Here is a 19242-nt window from a genome sequence, read left to right as displayed (position 1 = left end):
CTTCTCATCCTAGGCTGCCTTTTTTATTTTATGTTCTTGTTCTTCTTTTATTCTTATGTACAAAATCAACTTTTACTCTCTTGAGGCTGGCAGTTATTATTCCTGATGGATAAGCTTTCTGTTTCTGTTAGGAATAATGTTCTCCTGTATCTAGATCATTCTAATGAGGCTGTGCTCTTGCAATTTTTATTCCAAAGGCATTTCATTTTCTTTTTTTTTTTTTTTGTGGAGGATATATGTGCATGTTTGTGCTTTATCTCTTTCTTACTCTTGCTTGTTGGTATTCATGTTTTGAGTTTAGTTCTGTATTTTTTATGCCCCAATTTCTTTAGACATCCTAATTTCATTCTACACTGATGCTCTTAGTTGGAGATCAATGGGATGTGATAAGTTTAAAGTTTTTGTAGTTCGTATAAATTAAGTGAAATTCATGATTTCAGTATTACATGTGCATAAATATTATATTCCCCTGCAAAATATTGAAATCATATTGCCATATCAATTATTGAAAATGAGTCACAGCATCTTTCAACTCAACAAGCAGAACAAGGTCTATTTAAATGCCTCTCTCTATTGTGCTGTTAGGAAAGCAAAACCACTGGTCCCTTAAAACAAATGTTTGCTTTTCTTTCTTGCCTTAAAAAACAGCCAACATGTTTTTTGAAGGGGAGCCCTTCAGTGCTTTAATACATGCAGTTGCCAGAAAACAACTCGCTGAAAAATTCAGCGGTGTGTCAGGAAAGTTTCCTGTAATTGTTGCTCTTTTCTGAGCCAGGGGTTGCTCTCACTGCTGCAGAAGGATCAAAGGAGACCTTCCCACAGAAATTCCAGAGAAATTCAGAGGAAGAGCAGTGAAACAGGAGCAGCACAAGTGTGCAGAGGATGCATGATTCACTCTGGGATGAGGAGCTCTGTGCCCTCTCTCCTCTCCGTTGTTTCATAGGAAATGGAACATTTTTGTCTCAAAGCCATCACCAGGGACTGCTCCTTTCCTTTCCTTGCCAGGGAAAAGCTCCTTTCCTTTCCTTCCAGTGCTGGGAATGTGTCCAGGGCTCCAGCACAGCTAAATATTAACCAGCAAAGCCAAGAAGGCAAAACCAGCTGCTCAGTCCCCCTGTGAGCAATCCCACTACTCCCAGATTTTTGCACAGGTTTATATCAATGGTCAACCCTTATAACTACTTTTTTTTATCCCCCAAGGGTGGGAAAAATACATTTTTTCCATGTATTCCAGGGTGCCAGTGATTGTGTATTTTGTGATACAAATCTGTTAAAACGGACTCCAAAAGGCCTTGGCATTTCTTTCCACTCTTCAGAAGTATTCCCAAGTGTGTAATAAATTATTTCCTGTTTGCTTTTCTGTCAGTTCTGTATGGCAGCCCCATATCAGCTCTTTCAAAAAAATGTGGAAATAACTGTCAAGGGTTACTTTTTCTGACTTTTTTGGTGGGTTTTATTTTTGTCACTGCCCTAAAGGGACTCCATGTGACTTGATAACATCCAAACCAGGGTATTTAAATTTCACTTGCTGTTTGACCTCTTCCTAAGTAGCTTAGGCTGTATATCATCCTGTGTCTTATGATTATGCCATAAACATGTCACAGCTCAGTTATATTAATCCTTCTGCCTAAGCTGGCAGCAAAAGTGGTTAATGCAAATAGCTGCCACTGCTACTTGCTTCCCCCCCCCCCAACAGTTAATCATAGTTTTTAAGGAGTCCATGAAAAAAGATTTATCCTTTTAAAAGTTTATACCTCATTGACTGTACCTGAAGTTTGCCAAGATCTCTTAATTTTAGGGTTGAACAGCATTACAGTAATAAGAGAGGTGTTTGCTCTCTTATGGGTGGTTTTTTGTGCAGATTTTAAGGCAGCAAGACAAACTTCAAGTTTCTTTGTATGTGGGTTTTTTTAATGTGTTTTAGGGGTTTTCAGCAGTCAAGGCATAAAGGTGTGACATTTGTACTCTTGACCCAGTACAGATGTGTAATGAGACCTAATTTTTTCTGCTTATTCTTATATTAGATATGCCAGCCAATAAAAGAGGATGCTGTGGTTAAACTAGAGCTGTTCTCATGCTAGCAGAGACCCTGATTCAGGGCTTGGAATCTGCATCAGGGTGTTTAACACCTCTCTACAGAATATCAAAATGCTTTTGCTCCCTCTGAGAGGGGCCTGAATTCACTTTTTCACAGCAGTGAGACCATTTGCACCAGCTGTGGTGACACAGTAATTTCCTGACCGGTGCAGATAAACCCACTCTTGTGTCTAGGCTGATAGTATCTGATAGTATCTTGCCTTTTTTTTCCTTTTTTTTTTTTCCCCTCTCAGATTTCACTGGAATTGAAGCTTTCAGCTGGAGAGAGCTGCTGACAAGTATGACATGCAGTTCTGGGAAGGCAGCTGCCAAAAAGGAGCAGCTTTGTTCTGCTCAGGAGACACTGGGATCTGCATTACAGGAACTACAGCTTACAACTTCTCTCTCTTTTTTTCTCTCCCCTGCCCAGTACAATGCTGATAAAGCCATAGTAGACAGTGGAACCACTCTGCTACGACTGCCAGAGAAAGTCTTCAGTGCTGTGGTGCAGGCAATAGCTCGCACATCCCTGGTAAGAAAATGCCATGAAACCTGCTCAGAAATGTGAAATTCCAGTTCAAGGATCACAGGGGCTTTGAGAGGGGTGTCAGCTCTGCTGCCTGGCTTGCAAGTCGTAGGTTTTGCACCTGAGGGGAGCAGAAATTTCCCTGGTCTAGCCCTGTTAATAAGGCAGAAATTACTTTGATGGAAAAGGAGAGGTGGAAAAAAAAGGGAGGAGGGAAAAGAGGGGGCACAAGTGTGACAGTGTTCACAGGGGTTCTTGGATGAGGGAAAAGACAAGAATGTTGACTCCATGTTTCAGAAGGCTGATTTATTATTTTATTATATATATTACATTAAAACTATACTGAAAGAATAGAAGAAAAGGTTTCATCAGAAGGCTGGCTAAGAATAGAAAGGAATGATAACAAAGCTTCTGTCTCAGTCTCGGACACAGAGTCCAAGCCAGCTGGCTGTGATTGGCCCTTAATTAGAAACAACCACATGAGACCAATCACAGATGCACCTGCTGCATTCCACAGCAGCAGATAATCAATGTTTGCATTTTGTTCCTGAGGCCTCCCAGCTTCTCAGGAGGAAAAATCCTAAGGAAAGGATTTTTCATAAAAGATGTCTGTGACACACAAGTGCAGACAAGAAGTGTGAGTATGGAAATGCATCAGAAATAGGGCAAAAATGGTGTATTTTATTCTAAGCATTTCAGAAACACAGACATAATCCCCATTGCTCTGATTCAAAGTATTAAGAGTGCAAAACTCAGTCTTTTCATTCAAAACAGTGTTTGTAAAGTGGGAGAACCTGCTGCTGCAAGCAGTTCCTTTCCAAGTATAATTCTTAGTGCTGTCTAGAATAAATGCCATTCATTAGGATTATTCATATCAATAAAGCTGCTTTTGACCTTCATTATTGAATTATTTATGTTCAAAAGCATCTTTCTTTGGGAACAGAGTGGGCTTTAGCAGTAGGGCCAGGGGATGGTGGAGTTCTCTGTGTGCAGAGTGGCTGAGGCAGCATTTTCTGCTTAATAAAAACTATTCATAAATTTTTGTTCAATACAAGCAACAGCACCAAGGAGGTTAAAGAGGGAGAATAAACACCAGCTATTTTAGTGTGAACAAACTTGATATTTTTGTCATGGACTCACAATCAGCCAGTGGTTTGTTGATGCAAGCCACAGGGAACACAGTAAAGCAGCTGCCCCAGAGACAGTGTTTGCCTGTGTGCTGATAATTCAAGATTGAGATCCTTTTTCCTGCTTGATGGAGAGCAGAGATTTGGCATGAAGTGTCCTTCACTGCCTGCAGATGTCCATGATCTGAAATAAATGTACCAGTTACGAGTTCTCCTCTTTGCACAACACTAAAGTGTTGGCTGGAACAATTTCAGTCCATGGGGGCAGAATTGAAAGAATCCAGCCCAGGAGCTCTTGTAATGTCACCCTGTGGATAAGGAATCCTCCTGGGGAGTGCTCACAGTGACCCACACCCCCTCTGATGCTGTCAGGACATTTGAACTGGGGCCTTCCACCTCCCAAGGAAACTGTGGATAGATCAATAAGGTGTTAGAAGGGAACCATTCACTCTACTTAATTTTTTTTTCCTGTTCCTATTAAAAATGCATAAAGCAGCGTTTTTTTCTGAGTTCTTTTTAATCTCTAGGACCCCTTTCCCTCCACACAGCCCAGAATTTACCTTGACAGCTCTAAACAAAGGAGATAGTCTGCTAAATAAGAAAAGGAGTTACAGAGTGCAGGGATGGGATTCCAGCTGTGTAGGAGCAATGTCAGGAAAATGGGTATTTTCAGCAATTGTACAGAGGCTCTGTGCTTCTAGCAGGAGATGTACCACTGAAAAAAACAATAAAATCATCTGCTGTGGTCAGACACACTTTTCTGACCACAGGTGAGCCAGGTTAACAAGTTCCTGCTCCTCATAGCTTGTTATGCGCACCCAGCCAGGTGTTATTTCCCCCTCAGACAAACTGGGATAACTGTGTGTGACACATTTCTTTATTCAGCTCAGTTCAAAAACAAGGCTGCGAGCTTTTCAGTGGTGCAGATGGTTTTTTAAACTTAAATTATTTGGACTGAAGGCTTTCAGGGAGCAGCTGTTATGATGCAGTCTGGTGTTGAAGGGTGGTGATTTTGGCAGATACTACACCTACTACACCTCACTGAGCTGAGGTCAGGACAGCAGGAATACAATGTTCAGTTAAAAAGTTAAACACAGGAAGGCTCAGATAATCCTAAAATCTGTATTTTAACAGCCTTTTGGGGATGATGCACTCAAATCTCCCACCTGCATTGCTGCAGCGTGCAGAAGGAAGGGAAAGAAATGCAGTGCATTAAGCAATCATTCTGGGAAATTAAAGCAGGCCCTTAAAACAGAGCAGTTTGTAGGCTTGGTCTGACCTGGCTGGGTGGTACCTTGCAATTTTTCTCAGATCTGCTTTTCAAGACCAAAAGGAAAGAGAGGAGAACTGTGTTTCTCAGCAGGTTTGGCCTGGGACTCAGCTGTGAGGGAAGAGTGTCCTGCCCTGTGCCAAGGGATGCCCTTCAGCAGGAGCTGAGAGTTCAGGGTAAAAGGCCTGTTCATGGTGGGAAATCTCCTTGTTCACATGAGTCTCTGCTTGTTGAGGCCCAAGAGCAGAACACCTGGAAATGAGAAGGGGTTGTGGGAACCCAGAACATCCCTCTGGCTGTCCTGAGCAGCCAAGACCCTGCCAGGGGGCTCAGAGACCCTGGCACAGAGCCCAAGGTGCCCCTGTGCGTTTGATTATGACCCGTGGAGCAAATGACCAACCTTAGATGAAGCCACAACAGTTTAGGTAGAATAACAGTGAAGTTATCACAGGGTGGAAAAGTAGATTTTGGGGTTTTTTAGAATAGGGATTCAGAGGGGCAAGGTGGAGGGATCTGGGCATGTCCAGCCTTTCTCCTTCTTCTTCTTCTTGGCCTCCATCTTCTGCTGTGATGTTGGCACTTTCAGACTGGTTTGGAGTAGAAGCTCACTGTCTAACATAGGTGATAGGTATTGGGAAGTAATTGTAAACATTGCACACGTAGTTTTTAGTATAAAGACACAACACTGCCCCGGAGGCAGGCAGAGTGCCTGGACTGTCCTGCTGTAAAGACCTCGGCAGGGCAGGAGAAAATATTTTATAGATAGGGAACAATAAACAACCTTGAGACAGAGAAATGAGGAGCCCTGAGTCCTTCTTCAAGTGCCAGGCTGAGAAAAGAGACTTTCCAACTCTCCTCAGGGTCACTCTGACCAGCAGAAATCCCAACAGGAGTCTCTGTGCAGCCCTGACAAACCCTTCACTGGCAGGTGTGGCAATGGGTGAGTGCCTGCCACCTGCAAAATGCCATATTTTAATGAATGAGCTGATGCTTACAGAATGATCCATCTCACAGATAAATACAAGTGAGCAGAGTGCAGAGGGTGGGTTCCATCTTTTTCCTTCACCCAGATGGGAGCCTTTGGCTGTGCAGCCTCAGACCAAGCTCCTCCTTTCTGCTGCTTTGTGGGGGAACAAGAACCAGCCAAAGAAATGCAATAAAATGAGGAAGGGCTTTGCTCAGATCTGGCAGCAGGTCAGCTTCAGGGAGCAGGAACATTGAGCAAGATGTTTGTCTTAGCCAAACAATCTCTGTAGGGGTTGGCTTTTTGTTTTGTTAGTTCCATGGATATGTTACAAGATGCCGTTAATCGGTTTTATTTCAAAAGCATGCCAGGTTGTACTGGTAGGGAGTGACAGGGCTTCCGAAGAGACAGAGGGTGTGTTTCCTTCCTTTACAGCAAACCTTGATTCCCTCAGATGCCAGGAGATTTTTGGCTTAGCCCTTGGCTTCAAAGCTCTGAAGCTGTAGGTGCATGAGGAAGGGAGGTGACCTCATTATCTCATGACACATTCACGTGGTCTGTGCTTTGGTTTGTGTTTTTTATAGAACGTAAAATGCAAAACCATTGGTGCTTGGTCAGAGGGGAGGGAGGGAGGCAGAAAAATCCCATTGTGGAAGTGATTGCTCAGGGAGGCCACGTGTTCACTGCTGTAGAGGAAATAATGGGACAAAAACAGGGAGGGAAGGGAGAGCCAAACTTGCTTTTGCCTCTTCCCCCTTCTCCAGGTCATGCTGGGTCATGACACACCTTGGTTGGGGTTTGGGTTTTTGCCTTGGTCCTTAAAGAAGCAGCTCAGATTTGTGTTCTTGAATTTCTCCATGGAAATTAAAGAAGTATCAAACACTGGTAGTGGTCATTCACAAAAATCTATCAAAATGGCTGTAACCTCTAAGCATAATTTTGTTTGGTTGGTTTGTTTTACAGATACAAGAATTCTCCTCTGAATTCTGGACTGGCACACAGCTTGCATGCTGGGATAGAAGTGAAAAACCCTGGTCCTTATTTCCCAAACTTTCCATTTACCTGAGGGATGAAAACTCCAGTAGGTCGTTTCGGATCTCTATCCTACCACAGGTCTCTTTGTTTATTCATCTTTGCACTTATTTTTACTATTGTAAAATGGTAAATAGTATTATGAAGCACATGCTCTTAAGAAATAAGAGCTACTTTTAGCATTAACAGGGAACTGGCTTATTGAATGCAAAGGAAACCTTTTTTAATCAAATTTTAAAAATCAATTTTTAAATATGGAAAATAACAAACTCGTCAAACCTAAAAGCAAAAAAGAAAGGGACAAAGCACAGTTCCCCTCTAAGTGCAATCCATCTAGTTGGGAATGATTTTTTTTTTTCAATTTGTCTGGAAAAACAGGCAAGTTTCTGTTTTGTTTTCATGAGCTTTGGCCACATCAGATGTCAATACAGAATGTCTCTGCTCGTTTTGATCTTCTCGTTTGGGGAAGGGAATTGATTTGTTTCTCGTGGCATTTTGAGTTGGAGCACTTCTTCTGAATATGAAAATCTTGGCAATGACCCTTTGTGAGCTCTTCACCACTTTCTGTAACTCGCCTGGTTTATCTTTTATTAATATTCCATCCACTCCATTATATTTAGAATATAATGTGCCACTTCTGTTTTTCTTCTCTGGCTTCTCTTCCCACTGTCAGTTGCAGTACAGGCTGGTATTGTCTAACATTACTAATACATTCTTTTACCTCAAGGGACAGGCAGGAGCAAAGGAAAGAATGAACCTATTAAGTACATTTTAACTTGAAATATAGTAAAGCCTTATGATAAGCTTTTTCTGTATTGATCATGCAGCTTGGCAATCATTCATCTTCCCCGAGGAGACAGGGGGTGAAATGTGACTTGAATTTATAAAATCTAGAACCTTGCAGCTGACAGTGAATGCTCTCTGAATCAACTCCATCCTAATAATTCTTTTAATAACTAATTCTCTAATTTGAGTTCATCTCCCAGGCTCTGCCTCAGCCATCCTTCCCTTATGGAAAATATGGTAAAAAGTGAGAATCTTGAGAATTTGCTGTTGACCTGCGTGTAGTGACTGACTGTGTTCAAATTCATTTTAAAATCCACCCGCTTTACCTCTTTACCTGCCTGTTAGCTTTGACCAGTTTTAAATCATGTACAAAAATCTGTTTGCCCCTATCCACTCTCCATTTCCAGTGGAATTTGCGTGCCTGAACTATAAAAGTAAAAGTCTGAACTTCTACCTGCTGTGAGGTGTTGCTTTTTAGACTCTGGCTTTATTTTTATTTTTATAATATATATATATTTTTTTTATATTTTCCTTTTAACAGCTTTACATTCAGCCCATCCTTGTGATAGGGGATAATTTGCAGTGCTACAGATTCGGCATCTCCTCCTCCACAAACGCTCTGGTCATTGGTGCTACAGTCATGGAAGGATTTTATGTCATCTTTGACAGAGCCCAGAGGAGAGTGGGCTTTGCAGTGAGTCCCTGTGCAGGTAAGAGGAAAATTTCTCAGGATTTGTGGAGTGAGGAAAATCGGAGAAACACCTTTGCCACGTATCTGTTGGCAGAAAGTGTGGGTACTCCTGCAGTGTGAAGGGTGTGTTTTAAAGAAATTCCAAGTTATTCACATTTCAAAGGAAGGGGAAAAAAAAAAAAAAGAGAGAGAAAGCTCAAAACTGTATTACAACATCTTTTGGCATGAAGTGAATCAGGCTCTGCTCTGGGTATCTGTGCTGGGTTCTTCCCTCTCACAGGGATGATCTTTCTGGGACATCTGTCTGTGTGTGCATTTTCCCCAACAGTTAGATCAGATGAGTCCCTGGTTTTTTTAAATGCAGCTTCATTTTGGGCTGGTTCCTGCTCTGAGCTGTGCATAAATGGATTCTTCAACCAGCTCTTGAAGTGTGCAGTGAAGTGCCTTGCTCACACTTTTCTCTTAATGTAAATTGAGCCTGTTCAGCCCCTCAGAAATCGGCAAAGAAAGAACTGAGGTGAAAATGGGACTCACATTAAGACTCTGTAGTGTTTGTGTTAATTCTAAACAATTACTTTTCTCATTGTAAGCTGAAAGCCATTAATTTATCAACTAGCTGTGAGGAAGCTCATCATTTCTGGCTGATTTTACTGTGCTGGTTAATTTCCATGATTTCTCTTTTCTCACCAAGGGCAGCTAAAACCCAAAAGCTTTGGGGTTTCCTCCTCCTGTTGTTCAGACACTGCTTTAACATCACAAGTGGGAGATGAGGGGAAGGATGTGCACCCATATTCAGGTCTCTGTCCCAAATAGAAATGGTCTGTGCCCTGAAAAACATTTCTCATGCAAACTTCAGGTGAGAAGAGGACTGGAAGTGGCAGTGCTTCTTTAAGGTTTTAGAGAAGGTAAAGGTAGTTAGAAATTGAGTGCTTAATGAAGGGAAAAACAGAGATTCTGGCTGGCTGAGTTGCAGCTCCAGGGCAGTTTTAAAGCTTCTTCTTTCTTTATTTCTTTCTTTTTTTTTTTAAATCTCTCCATTGTTAACAAGCTCAGACTTGTTGGTTTTGAGCTCACTCTCAAAGAAAATCTGGATATTGATATGAGTTGCTTTATGGACACTTCTCTGAGGTGCCAGGCAGTGATGAAAGACACATTTTGAATGCATCTGGCAGGAGAGTGTAACTGGACAAATGCTGCAGGCCAGGTTTCCCTGCCTTTCATTCTTCCTGGTGCCTCCTGCCCCTTTCCTGCTGCAGGCATCAGTGAGGGGAGGAAGGGGCATCAGAGAGAACACATGGACCATGCATGGTCAGCAGGGGAGCTGCTGTGCATTGGAACTGCTTTGGTGAGAAAAATAATCTGAGAACCATGATAACAACACTGTGGTGTTCGTATTGCTCCCTGCAAGCACAGTGTGACCACTTCAGGTAGTTCTGCCAGAGAGGAAGAGCTGAGCTTGCTGAACACAGCTGCCACTGGAATTTCCATGAGCTTGGACATGTGATTACACCCAGCTGGTGCTCCAAGCCATTTCCTCCTGGTCTCCTTGTCCACGTTCTCTGCACATGTCTCACCAGCATCACAGGAACTTGGCTTCCTGAGGAATCAGCTGAGACGAGATGCACGGAGCTGCCAGATTCCACTCACATGAGGCAGATGACATTTTGCTGGATGGTGCCAGCGATGCTGAGTTTCACTCCTTCACAGCTTGTGGTTTCCATATTTAACAGCACTTGGATGAGAGAGCCACGGCTGTGAGTGCAGGATGAGGGATGGAGCTTCCCGTGGAGGCCAGCCCTGCCCTCCATAGCAACTGTGTTCATGGCATTTATTGGGAGCCTTCTAGGCAGCTCGTGGGCATAAATGAAACAGAATTACTGGTGGCTCCAATCTTCAGGAACAGAGGAATGTTAAAGACTGTTCAGTGTGGCTTTGCAATGACTTCTGCTTTCTTAGTGTGAACATTAAATTAAATCCAATTGATTTTGTAAGGTGGTAGAGCTGTACATGATGATTACACAAATTATGGGAACAGCACTAAAAACCTTAATTTCATTGAACTTCCAGGTTACTTCCAGGTTGCTTGGCTAGAGTTGAGAACTGGTTTATCCCATATTATTCCTTGGATCATTTTTATTCTCCAGGATGTACCAAGAATGGGGAAAGTGTGACAGTGTTCACAGGGGTCCGAGGATGAGGGGAGAGACGAGGATCAGACTCCATGTTTCAGAAGGCTGATTTATTATTTTTTTATATATATTATACTAAAACTATATTAAAAGAATGTGAGAAAGGATTTCATCAGAAGGCTAGCTAAGAATAGAAAAAGAAGGAATGATAACGAAGGCTTGTGTCTCAGACACAGTCCAAGCCAGCTCACTGTGATTGGCCAATAATTAGAAACAACCACATGAGCTAATCACAGATGCACCTGTTGCATTCCACAGCAGCAGATAACCATTGTTTACATTTTGTTCCTGAGGCTTCTCAGCTTCTCAGGAGGAAAAATCCCAAGAAAAGGATTTTTCAGAAAAGATGTCTGTGACAGGAAAGTTAGATAGTTGCAAGAAACTCTTCCATTGCAGCAGGAAATTTGCCTTTAACTCATTACATGAAACACTTTAAGACTTATTCAAACAAATAATTTTGAGTTGCCTGTTGATAACCTAGTGTCTACAGGATGACTAGGACAGGTTTTTGGATCAGGTCCCTTCTTGAGACAGGATGTTCAGATCAACGAGTTGGTTTTAGTGAAGCAACCTGGAAATGTTCAAGGCCAGGTTGGATGGGGCTTTGAACAACCTGGTCTAATGGAAAGTTCCCTGCCCATGGCATGGGTTTAAACTAGATAATCTTTAAGGTCTCTTTCCAAGCAAAGAAAAAAAATCAGGAAGAAATAAATAACCCTGTGGGAAAAGAACTGGGGTTTGGTAGGCCCTTAGCTGAATGGAAGCTAAGGAAGGTGAAAATGAAATTACATAACAAAGAGCAACATCTACCAGGGACATTCAGGAACATTGGACATGAGGAGTTTCTTCTTCACCAGGTGGGTGGCACAGCACTGAAACAGGGTCCCCATCCTCGGGGTTTTACAAGGCCTGGCTGGACAAATCTGCAGCAGAACTGATCTGTTGATGCTGACAGTCCTGCTCTGAGTAGGATCCTGGTCTAGGTGACTTCCAGGAGCCCCTTTCAAGCTGTAGTTCACAATTCTGTTATGAATTTTATCTAATTCCAGGTTTACTGCTTTTGTAACCACCCAAGTGGGTGAGCTAGCATGTGTTGAGTTCTACACAAATGTTAGAAAATAGCATTTTTCCAGAGGCGCCTTTTTTGTCCTGTAATTACCAACAATGAAGAAAATCTCATTTATTCAAGGTTATACAAGTACTGTAGTTAGGTACCACCAGATATTCTAAAATAATACATCAAAATCCTCTAATTCGGTTAATGTGCAATATGCTGAGTGTGTGACTGTTAGTTTATGTTAAGGGCTTCTTTGAACAATTTAGGCAAATTTCCTCTCAATTTCCCTGGAGGTGGAAGAGTGTGAGGGAAAACTTTTTTCCCTTTTGGAGGGAAGAAAGCAGAGGCTGTGCTGCTATCAAGCATTCTCAAAATGCAATTTAAAATGTCAGCCACTATGGCAACAGTTTTGTGTTGTCTTCTTTAATAGGAGTAATTATTGTGCTGGAGCCAAATAATGAGTAATTAGAGACTGTTTATTTTCAAAGTAATTTCCAAGGTGGAAAATTGTACTGCTTTTTCTTCCCCCCCCCAACTTCTTCAAAATACAACTAAGTAATGATATTTAGACCTTGCATTTGAAATTGGCCTTAAATGTGGTTGAGTTTGGTCCTGCTGCAGAACTTCATAGAGACAAACCAATGGTGTGAGGGGGTGAGATGTCCAGAAGAAATAATTGCACAAGAAATAATTGCAAAGTGCCATCCTGGGGCTCTGGACAAAAAGGATTTCTTCCACAGACCTTTCTAGGCAGAGTTTTTACCATCTAATGAGTTTGGGGAGTGGGTGTTTGGTTATTCACCAGCGCCAGGGTCCTCGTGGGTGCAGCCTCGGGTGCCCCCAGTTTGCTCTCACAGCATATTCCTGCTCAAGGAGCCTTCCCACACTTAGGGGTGGAGAAAGGGCTGGTTCAGATGAGTGATTCCACAGAAAATTCCTTGTTTGGGCATTTTGTTTGTTGTGAAGGCTGGTGTCCCATCTGATCTGCGAGTTGCAGCCTCCCATTCCCTCCTCCAACACCAACGGGGCTGTGAGGGACAGGAGTGAGGGTGCAGGATTGCCCCTTTCAACACCAGCCCACAATTGAATTGAATTGAATCTAACAAAACCTGAATCTTAAAATAATACAAGGTCTTGTGAGGCCAGGCACTGAATGACGACCAAAATCTATGCAGCTAAAGCAACCAACCTATTCTGCATTTTTTTAGAAACCTGAAGAACCTTAAAGGTCGCCTTTGCAAAATCCAGGCTCCCTCCTTCCTTCCAAGGGGGTAGTTTATGGTAATCTCTTTAAATGTGGTTTCAGCAGTTGTGACTAAGATATGTGAAAATAAGAGATGCAGTTTTTAGTAGTGGGATCACTTCCAATCAGGCAAGAGTGTGCCTGTATGTAAAATGTGTGAGAAACAGACAGGACAGTTAAAACTGGGGCCCTCATGAAAAAATATTCAGATGTGTCATGGAAGTGGCTGACTAGAGAAGTGAATTATCACTGCTTCCTTGCCTTAACTTTGTCATCATTTTTTGAGTTGCTGGGTTAGTTCTCCTGGCCCAGCACCATTGCTCCTTCATGTGCCTGTTCCTCACTCCTGACACTGATCTTCCTCTCATCCACTCCACTTCTGTGGACATCTGTCACCCAGCTCTCCTGCCTCACTTCCCCTTCCATCTGGATTTTCATCCACAAGAGGGTCTGTGCTGCTTTCCACACTGCACCTTGTGTTTAGGGTAAAGTCCTTTCAGGTGTCTGTGAAGCTGATGAACCTTCCGGCTGCTCCCTAAGACATCAAACACAGAAGAGCAAAGAATCACCTGAGGGGCTTTTCCAGTTGTTGGAAATGCAAAAAAAAAACAAGCAAAAAACTTCCCAGGCCCTGCCCTACAGCAGGGTGGATGTTGTAGGATATTTAAATGGATATTTTTGAATGGTTAGTGCAGAGGTAAAAAGGTGATCCAGTGGTTTGGGCTTTGATTGATTGAAATGTCTGTCCTGTCCTGGACAGCCTGTGGAGATGAGGGAGAGTCACAGTCTCCTTATGCTTCAGAGTACCTTTTAATAAACACAGGGTTCTTGTGTTTAGTCTTGGTTTGAACAGCCAGGTGTCTGCTAAGGAAGGCAGAAGCTTCCCCTGAAATGGAAAATGTAAACCCTCTCCCCTCCACATTATTATAATTTTGAAATTAAGGGGCTCTCAGGCAAAGATATGGGAATAGGAATAACAGTTCTTTATTAGGGAAGAAAATAAAAATAAAATAAAAATGCAGTAATACAAAACAGCACTGCCAGAGTCAGACCATGCCCTGTCCCCTGTGTGTCAGGGCGGTGTCCCAGCCCCATCCCATGGGGGCTCAGCCCTCCTGCAGTGCCAGCTGTGGCTCTGCTGCAGCAGGGATCCTGCACAAGGGGGGAGTTTTCCTCTGCAGCTCCAGGGCTGCTGCAGATGGACCTGGGCTCCCTCTGGCCCTGCAGGGCAGCAGAAAGCTGCTCCTCTGGGAATGCAGGGGGCAAAGGCTGCTGTGCTGTGCCAGGCCCAGATTGGATGCAGGGAGGAATGCTTGGCTCCTCCCCTGGGCGGAGCATCTCCCCATGGGATGCTGGGATTGGATCAGCCCTGCAGGGACACTCAGTGCCCATGGACAGCAGCGATCTCCTGGAGGGAGGATTGGCTGTGGGAGAGATAAAGAAGAAACTGCCCAATTGTCTTGGTTTGGAGAGACAGGAGTCTGCTAAGGAAGGCAGGAGCCTCCCCTGAAATGGAGAATTTAAACCCTCCCCACCCCTCCGAATTGCTATAAAATTTAAATTAGGGGGCTCTCACGCAAAAATATGGGAGCAGGAAATAACAGTTCTTTAATAGGGAAAGGAAAAAAAAAGATAAAATAAACAATGTAGTGCACTGGAACAACACTGACAGGGTCAGAACCCAACCTGACACCCTGTGGGTCAGGGTGTTGGCAGCAGTCCCATTGGAATTGTGGCTCAGCCCTCCTGCAGTGTCAGGGGTGGTTCTCTTGGAGCAAAGGGGATCTGTAGAGAAGGATGTATTCTTCCTCTGAAGGTCCAGTGGCAGAGGCAGCTGCTGTTCCTCTGGGGAATCCCATGGAGAAAGCCGTGCTGATGTCTCAAAAACCTCTGGATTATATCTGGGTAGGAATGCTTGGCTCCTCCCTCTGGGCTCACATCTCCCAATGGAATGCTGTAGTTCTTATCAGCCATGCAGTGACATTCAATAGTCTGTTATCAGCAGATGTCCCCTCCTGAGGGAGGAGTGATTGTGGCCACTCTGAGACAGAGATAAAGCAAACTGCCCACTTGGCAAAAGATAATCTGCCATAGAGATGGTAATGGAAAACATCTTGCCTTGCAGTCTGGAACACCAATGAACAGCAGAGAACTGCCCCATTGATAGGAACAGAATACCCACACCCATTTCCAACCTAAGACGTGTTTTTAGTGCAATGAGAAATGTGGTAAAGCACGAGTGTGGTGAGATGTGTGGTGACAGAGGGAGAGGGACATACTTTTTAACTGATGTTTGCAGACCTGATCCTTTCCTTTCTGTGGCTCCCCAGAAGTTGACGGCGCGCCCGTCTCCGAGATCGAGGGCCCTTTCACCACAGCAGACGTGGCCAGCAACTGCGTCTCCAGCGTCTCCTTCCACGAGCCCGTGCTCTGGATCGCCTCCTACGCCCTGATGAGCCTGTGTGGGGCCATCCTGCTGGTGCTGATCGTGCTGCTGCTCGTCCCACCCCGCTGCCAGCACCGCTACACCGACAACGACGTGGTCAACGACGAGTCCTCCCTCGTGCGCCACCGCTGGAAGTGAGAGGCTGGATCCCAAAAACAGACTCAAAAACGGGACCAAGGACAAAGAGCTCTGCCAAGGGGAAGAAGCCAATGCCTCCTCAGTCCCTCCTACGTTCCTAAAACACGCTGTTGAAATTCTCAGCAAATCCCCTGCATCGTGACTTTTATAGCTTTATTTTCTAACACCGGTTCTGAACCAAAGCACTGTTAACCACCTCTGAAGTGCTACGGTACTGGATTTGCTACTGCAGTACAAGGAGCCTTTATGCTCTCTACAGTACCTTCTTTAAAAAAAAAATGGAAAAAAAATTTTAAAAAAAGATAAAAAGCCACACCATGATGTTCTTCCACTGTCTGAACAAAATTGTCCATCTCTCCTTCACAAAAAAAAAAAAGGAGGTGTCAGTATTTCCTAACTAATCGAGTCCTGACTGTAGAAAAAGAGAAAAAAAATAATAATCTTTCTTATTAATTGCATTAAATGAATACTGCTTTCTGTTTACATCAGTTTTTTTTGAAACTGTGCTTATGGTTTGGGGGAGGGAGGAAAGTCAGACTTAAGCAGCAGAGAAAAAGCAAGGGAGATCCAGAAGAAATGTTGGTTTGTGGTTTCTTTCCCTCAAGATCACTGCTGCCACTTGAGAGGGTCACCCTCCCTGAGAGCTGTAACAAAATATAGTCCAAGGTGGTGAAAACTGGGAAACAAACTTGTTCAGCCTTAGAGTAAAACAAGACTACCTCTCTTAATTTACAAGGATGCTACCACTGGTGAGTGTGTGGATTAGAACTGGTTTTGAAGCACAAAAGATGCTCCATACAACCAAATGGAACTACTTGGCTTTGAATTTTTTGGGATTTTATAAAAATCAATACTTCATGACTTTCCACTTTGGTGCACCAAAAAAAAAAAAGAAACCGTTCAGTTTCCCCCTCTTGTGTGGGGTTTTTGTTGGTTTTTTTCTGAGTTTGATCTTTAGAAAAGGCTGATCTGCATATGTATGGACAGACAAGACAGCAAGGTCTGTGTTCTGCTGTATTTCTAGAGAGAGTGTAACAGAAAGAAAACAAAATAAGAATGACAACTTTTTGGTTTGTTTTAATTTGGCTGAGCTCAGCAACCTAGAAATTCAAAGGAGAAGCACCTATCTTTATGGACAGGCTGTGAAGTGAAAGTCTTTATGCTGGCTTGTTTTTCAGCTTGAGGTGTTCAGTTTGGCATCAATCAAATGAAAAGTGTGTGTGTGTCCTGCCTGAAAACAAACACGTGGTGGGACTGGAGACAATAGTGGGAGAGAGCAGGGGAGGGTGTATTGACCAGGCTTCCATCCTGCAAGTGCGGATCATCATGCTGAGGTAGGAATGAGGTGTTTTCTTTGCAGATAGGACAATTTTTCTTTTCTCTAGTTTCAGGCTTCTCTGTAACACTGGCCTAAGTTTTTGTATTGGAAAGAGTGCAAGGCTGAGGGGTTTTTTATACATTTTAAAAAAAGGAAAAAATATTCGTTTTCATTTTGATAGCAGACCAGTTTGCATATCTGTATGGGAAATGAGGAAATTAAAAAAAAAAAAAAAGCTTAGCTCTGAATTTCTCAATCCCTTGCCTAGGGATTTTTTTGCCCAAAATCCCTTCATATAGCTCTGTGATTCACACTGCCTCTGCATCTGACTCTGCATGGAATAAGGAAAGATTTTTAATTTTTTTCAGGAATGGTGCATTTACAGAAGTGCACATCATGTGTGTGAAAATAAAACACTGTGGGGTTGTTTTTTTTAACTACCTTATGTCTTTCATGTCATAACTGGAAGTGCCTCTGATTTTCTTTTCAATTCTTGCACTTTCAGATTGCTTGGCTCAGTGGAGTAAAATAATTGATGCTGTGATCCAACGTCTGAAAATGATTTCTAGTGGAATTTGAAGTTGGAAACAGGAAGGAATTTCGAGCTTGTCTCCTTCTTCCTCTGTCTCTTAGTTTCTAAGAGGAGAAAAATTGTGAATTACATGAAATAAGCCATAGAGCTTAACTGTTTTCTCAGTGTTCTATTTTCCATATCTCTTTATTAATATCTTTTAATTAAGAGTTCCACGTCGTCCTCCTGGCTTTGGTTTTACACGTAACAAATAACTCCAGAGTTGTATTCCTCCTTTTTCTACAGTATGGCAATAGAAGTTATGCTTCTGTCACTTGTTTCAAACAGAAACACCATATGGATTTTGGATGGACAGTGTTAAACAATAAACCCTCTTTCAATTCAGAAAGTGAAAACAACTTGTATGCTCTTAAAAAGTTTCATCATTGCTCCCTTCACCTCAGAACCTCCTATGTCCTCACCACAAAGAATTTTAGGAAGGAATTTCTTGGGAAAGGTTCTGAATAGGCTTTTTAAAGAGATTTCTTCTGAGTTGATGAACAAATTTTTGTTGAAAATCCCACCAAATACCCTGCATCGTGACTTTCTGGATTTCATATAAAGATTTAAGTATTACCCTTTCCCTTTGAATGTCCTTGGTCAAGATATTTGAAGGGAAACACTTGAATTAAGAGGAGCAATAAGCAAGTAGTAATACTGATATATTCTTGAGTTTTCCTGGCATTCCTTCACACTAAAAATGTGGCTTGTAGTAAAAATGCTGCGAGTGACACCTGCGAGCAGCACAAACTTCATCTGGGCTTGTAAATTGATAGTTACAGTGGCAGAAATTCAGGTGAGCATTGCTTTGTTGCTCTGGCAACAAGGAGAGCAATGGAAACCCTTGAGGGTTCATTTTTAGCCTACAACACATTAAGAAAAATAATACTCTCGAGCAGTTTTGTGTGGAAGATGAAACACAGTGATAGACTACGCCATAACCAAGTGTAGTCACTTGGTAACTCACAGTGATCTCTTTGCCTGATATATTTCAAAAAAATATATATGTTGTGAGGTATATTATGTTCCTGTTAACTTCAGGTGTAAGAATAAACCACACCTTAAGGAGAAAGAAAAAAAAAAAAAAAAAAGGAGGGAAGGGGAATGAAAAAAAGAGTATTGAATAAAGATGGTACAGAAAAATATCCTTTATTATGAAAGACAGGATGCTCCAAATCATAGCTCTCCGAACCATCCCTTGTAAGAAATATCAATATTTCTTGCTGAGCCAGCTCTCCCCTGATGGGAATGCAGCACCACGTCCCAGGAAAGTGTCAGGAAGCTGCATTGCCCTGGCTGCAGCCTTGCAGGTGATTTGAAACCATTGGTGCCATCACCAGGGATTGGAGGGGGTGTGGTTGGAGTTCCAGTGGTTAAACCCCAGCCCAGCCCTGGGAATAGGTTCATTCTATCCCGCTGCCTTTTAGAAATATTGTCATGGGTGTTTTGGAGCAATTTAAATGCTAAGGGAAACAGATGAAGCATTTTAATGAGGCTTTTGTTCAGGCGCTGTAAAAGCACTTAGGTGGAGGGGATTGTTCTGTTTTTAAGGTGAAGGATTGTGTTTAGGATGTGCATATTGAGTCATCCTAAATGCAATGTATCAAGGGGTTTTGGTATCTCCTGTTGTCAACAGCTGTAAAATTCATCAGCAAAAATCAACCTGATCCTGTTCCTTGCTGTGTATTGGCTGCCTTTATCTTACTGAAGGATGAGCCATTTGTCTACCAAGCTTTTCCTTTTAAATATTAAAAGGCTTGTGAGAGTTGCATAGCACTGCACATTGCCAGGGAGAGAAAGAGAGATCT

The 19242-nt window shown here is 42.7% G+C and overlaps 1 protein-coding gene across 1 annotated transcript in view; it reads left to right on the top strand.

Annotated features, from left to right (window-relative positions):
- BACE2 (beta-secretase 2) overlaps positions 1-18443 on the top strand; it is a 56295-nt gene extending 37852 nt beyond the window's left edge. The window contains exons 6-9 of the mRNA XM_054290047.1: positions 2507-2608; positions 6927-7076; positions 8323-8491; positions 15292-18443. Coding sequence (XP_054146022.1) covers positions 2507-2608; positions 6927-7076; positions 8323-8491; positions 15292-15545 — 675 coding nt within the window. The 3' untranslated portion in view covers positions 15546-18443. The remainder of the gene's footprint in view (positions 1-2506; positions 2609-6926; positions 7077-8322; positions 8492-15291) is intronic.
- Positions 18444-19242: the final 799 nt, after the last annotated feature.

This window comes from Melozone crissalis, unplaced genomic scaffold (genome assembly GCF_028551555.1).
Source record: "Melozone crissalis strain CALT ecotype California unplaced genomic scaffold, PUWL_Pcris_2 ptg000075l_1, whole genome shotgun sequence".
Lineage (NCBI taxonomy): Eukaryota > Metazoa > Chordata > Aves > Passeriformes > Passerellidae > Melozone > Melozone crissalis.
The sequence above is the reverse complement of the archived record's forward strand: the minus strand, read 5'-3'. Positions and strand labels throughout refer to the sequence as shown.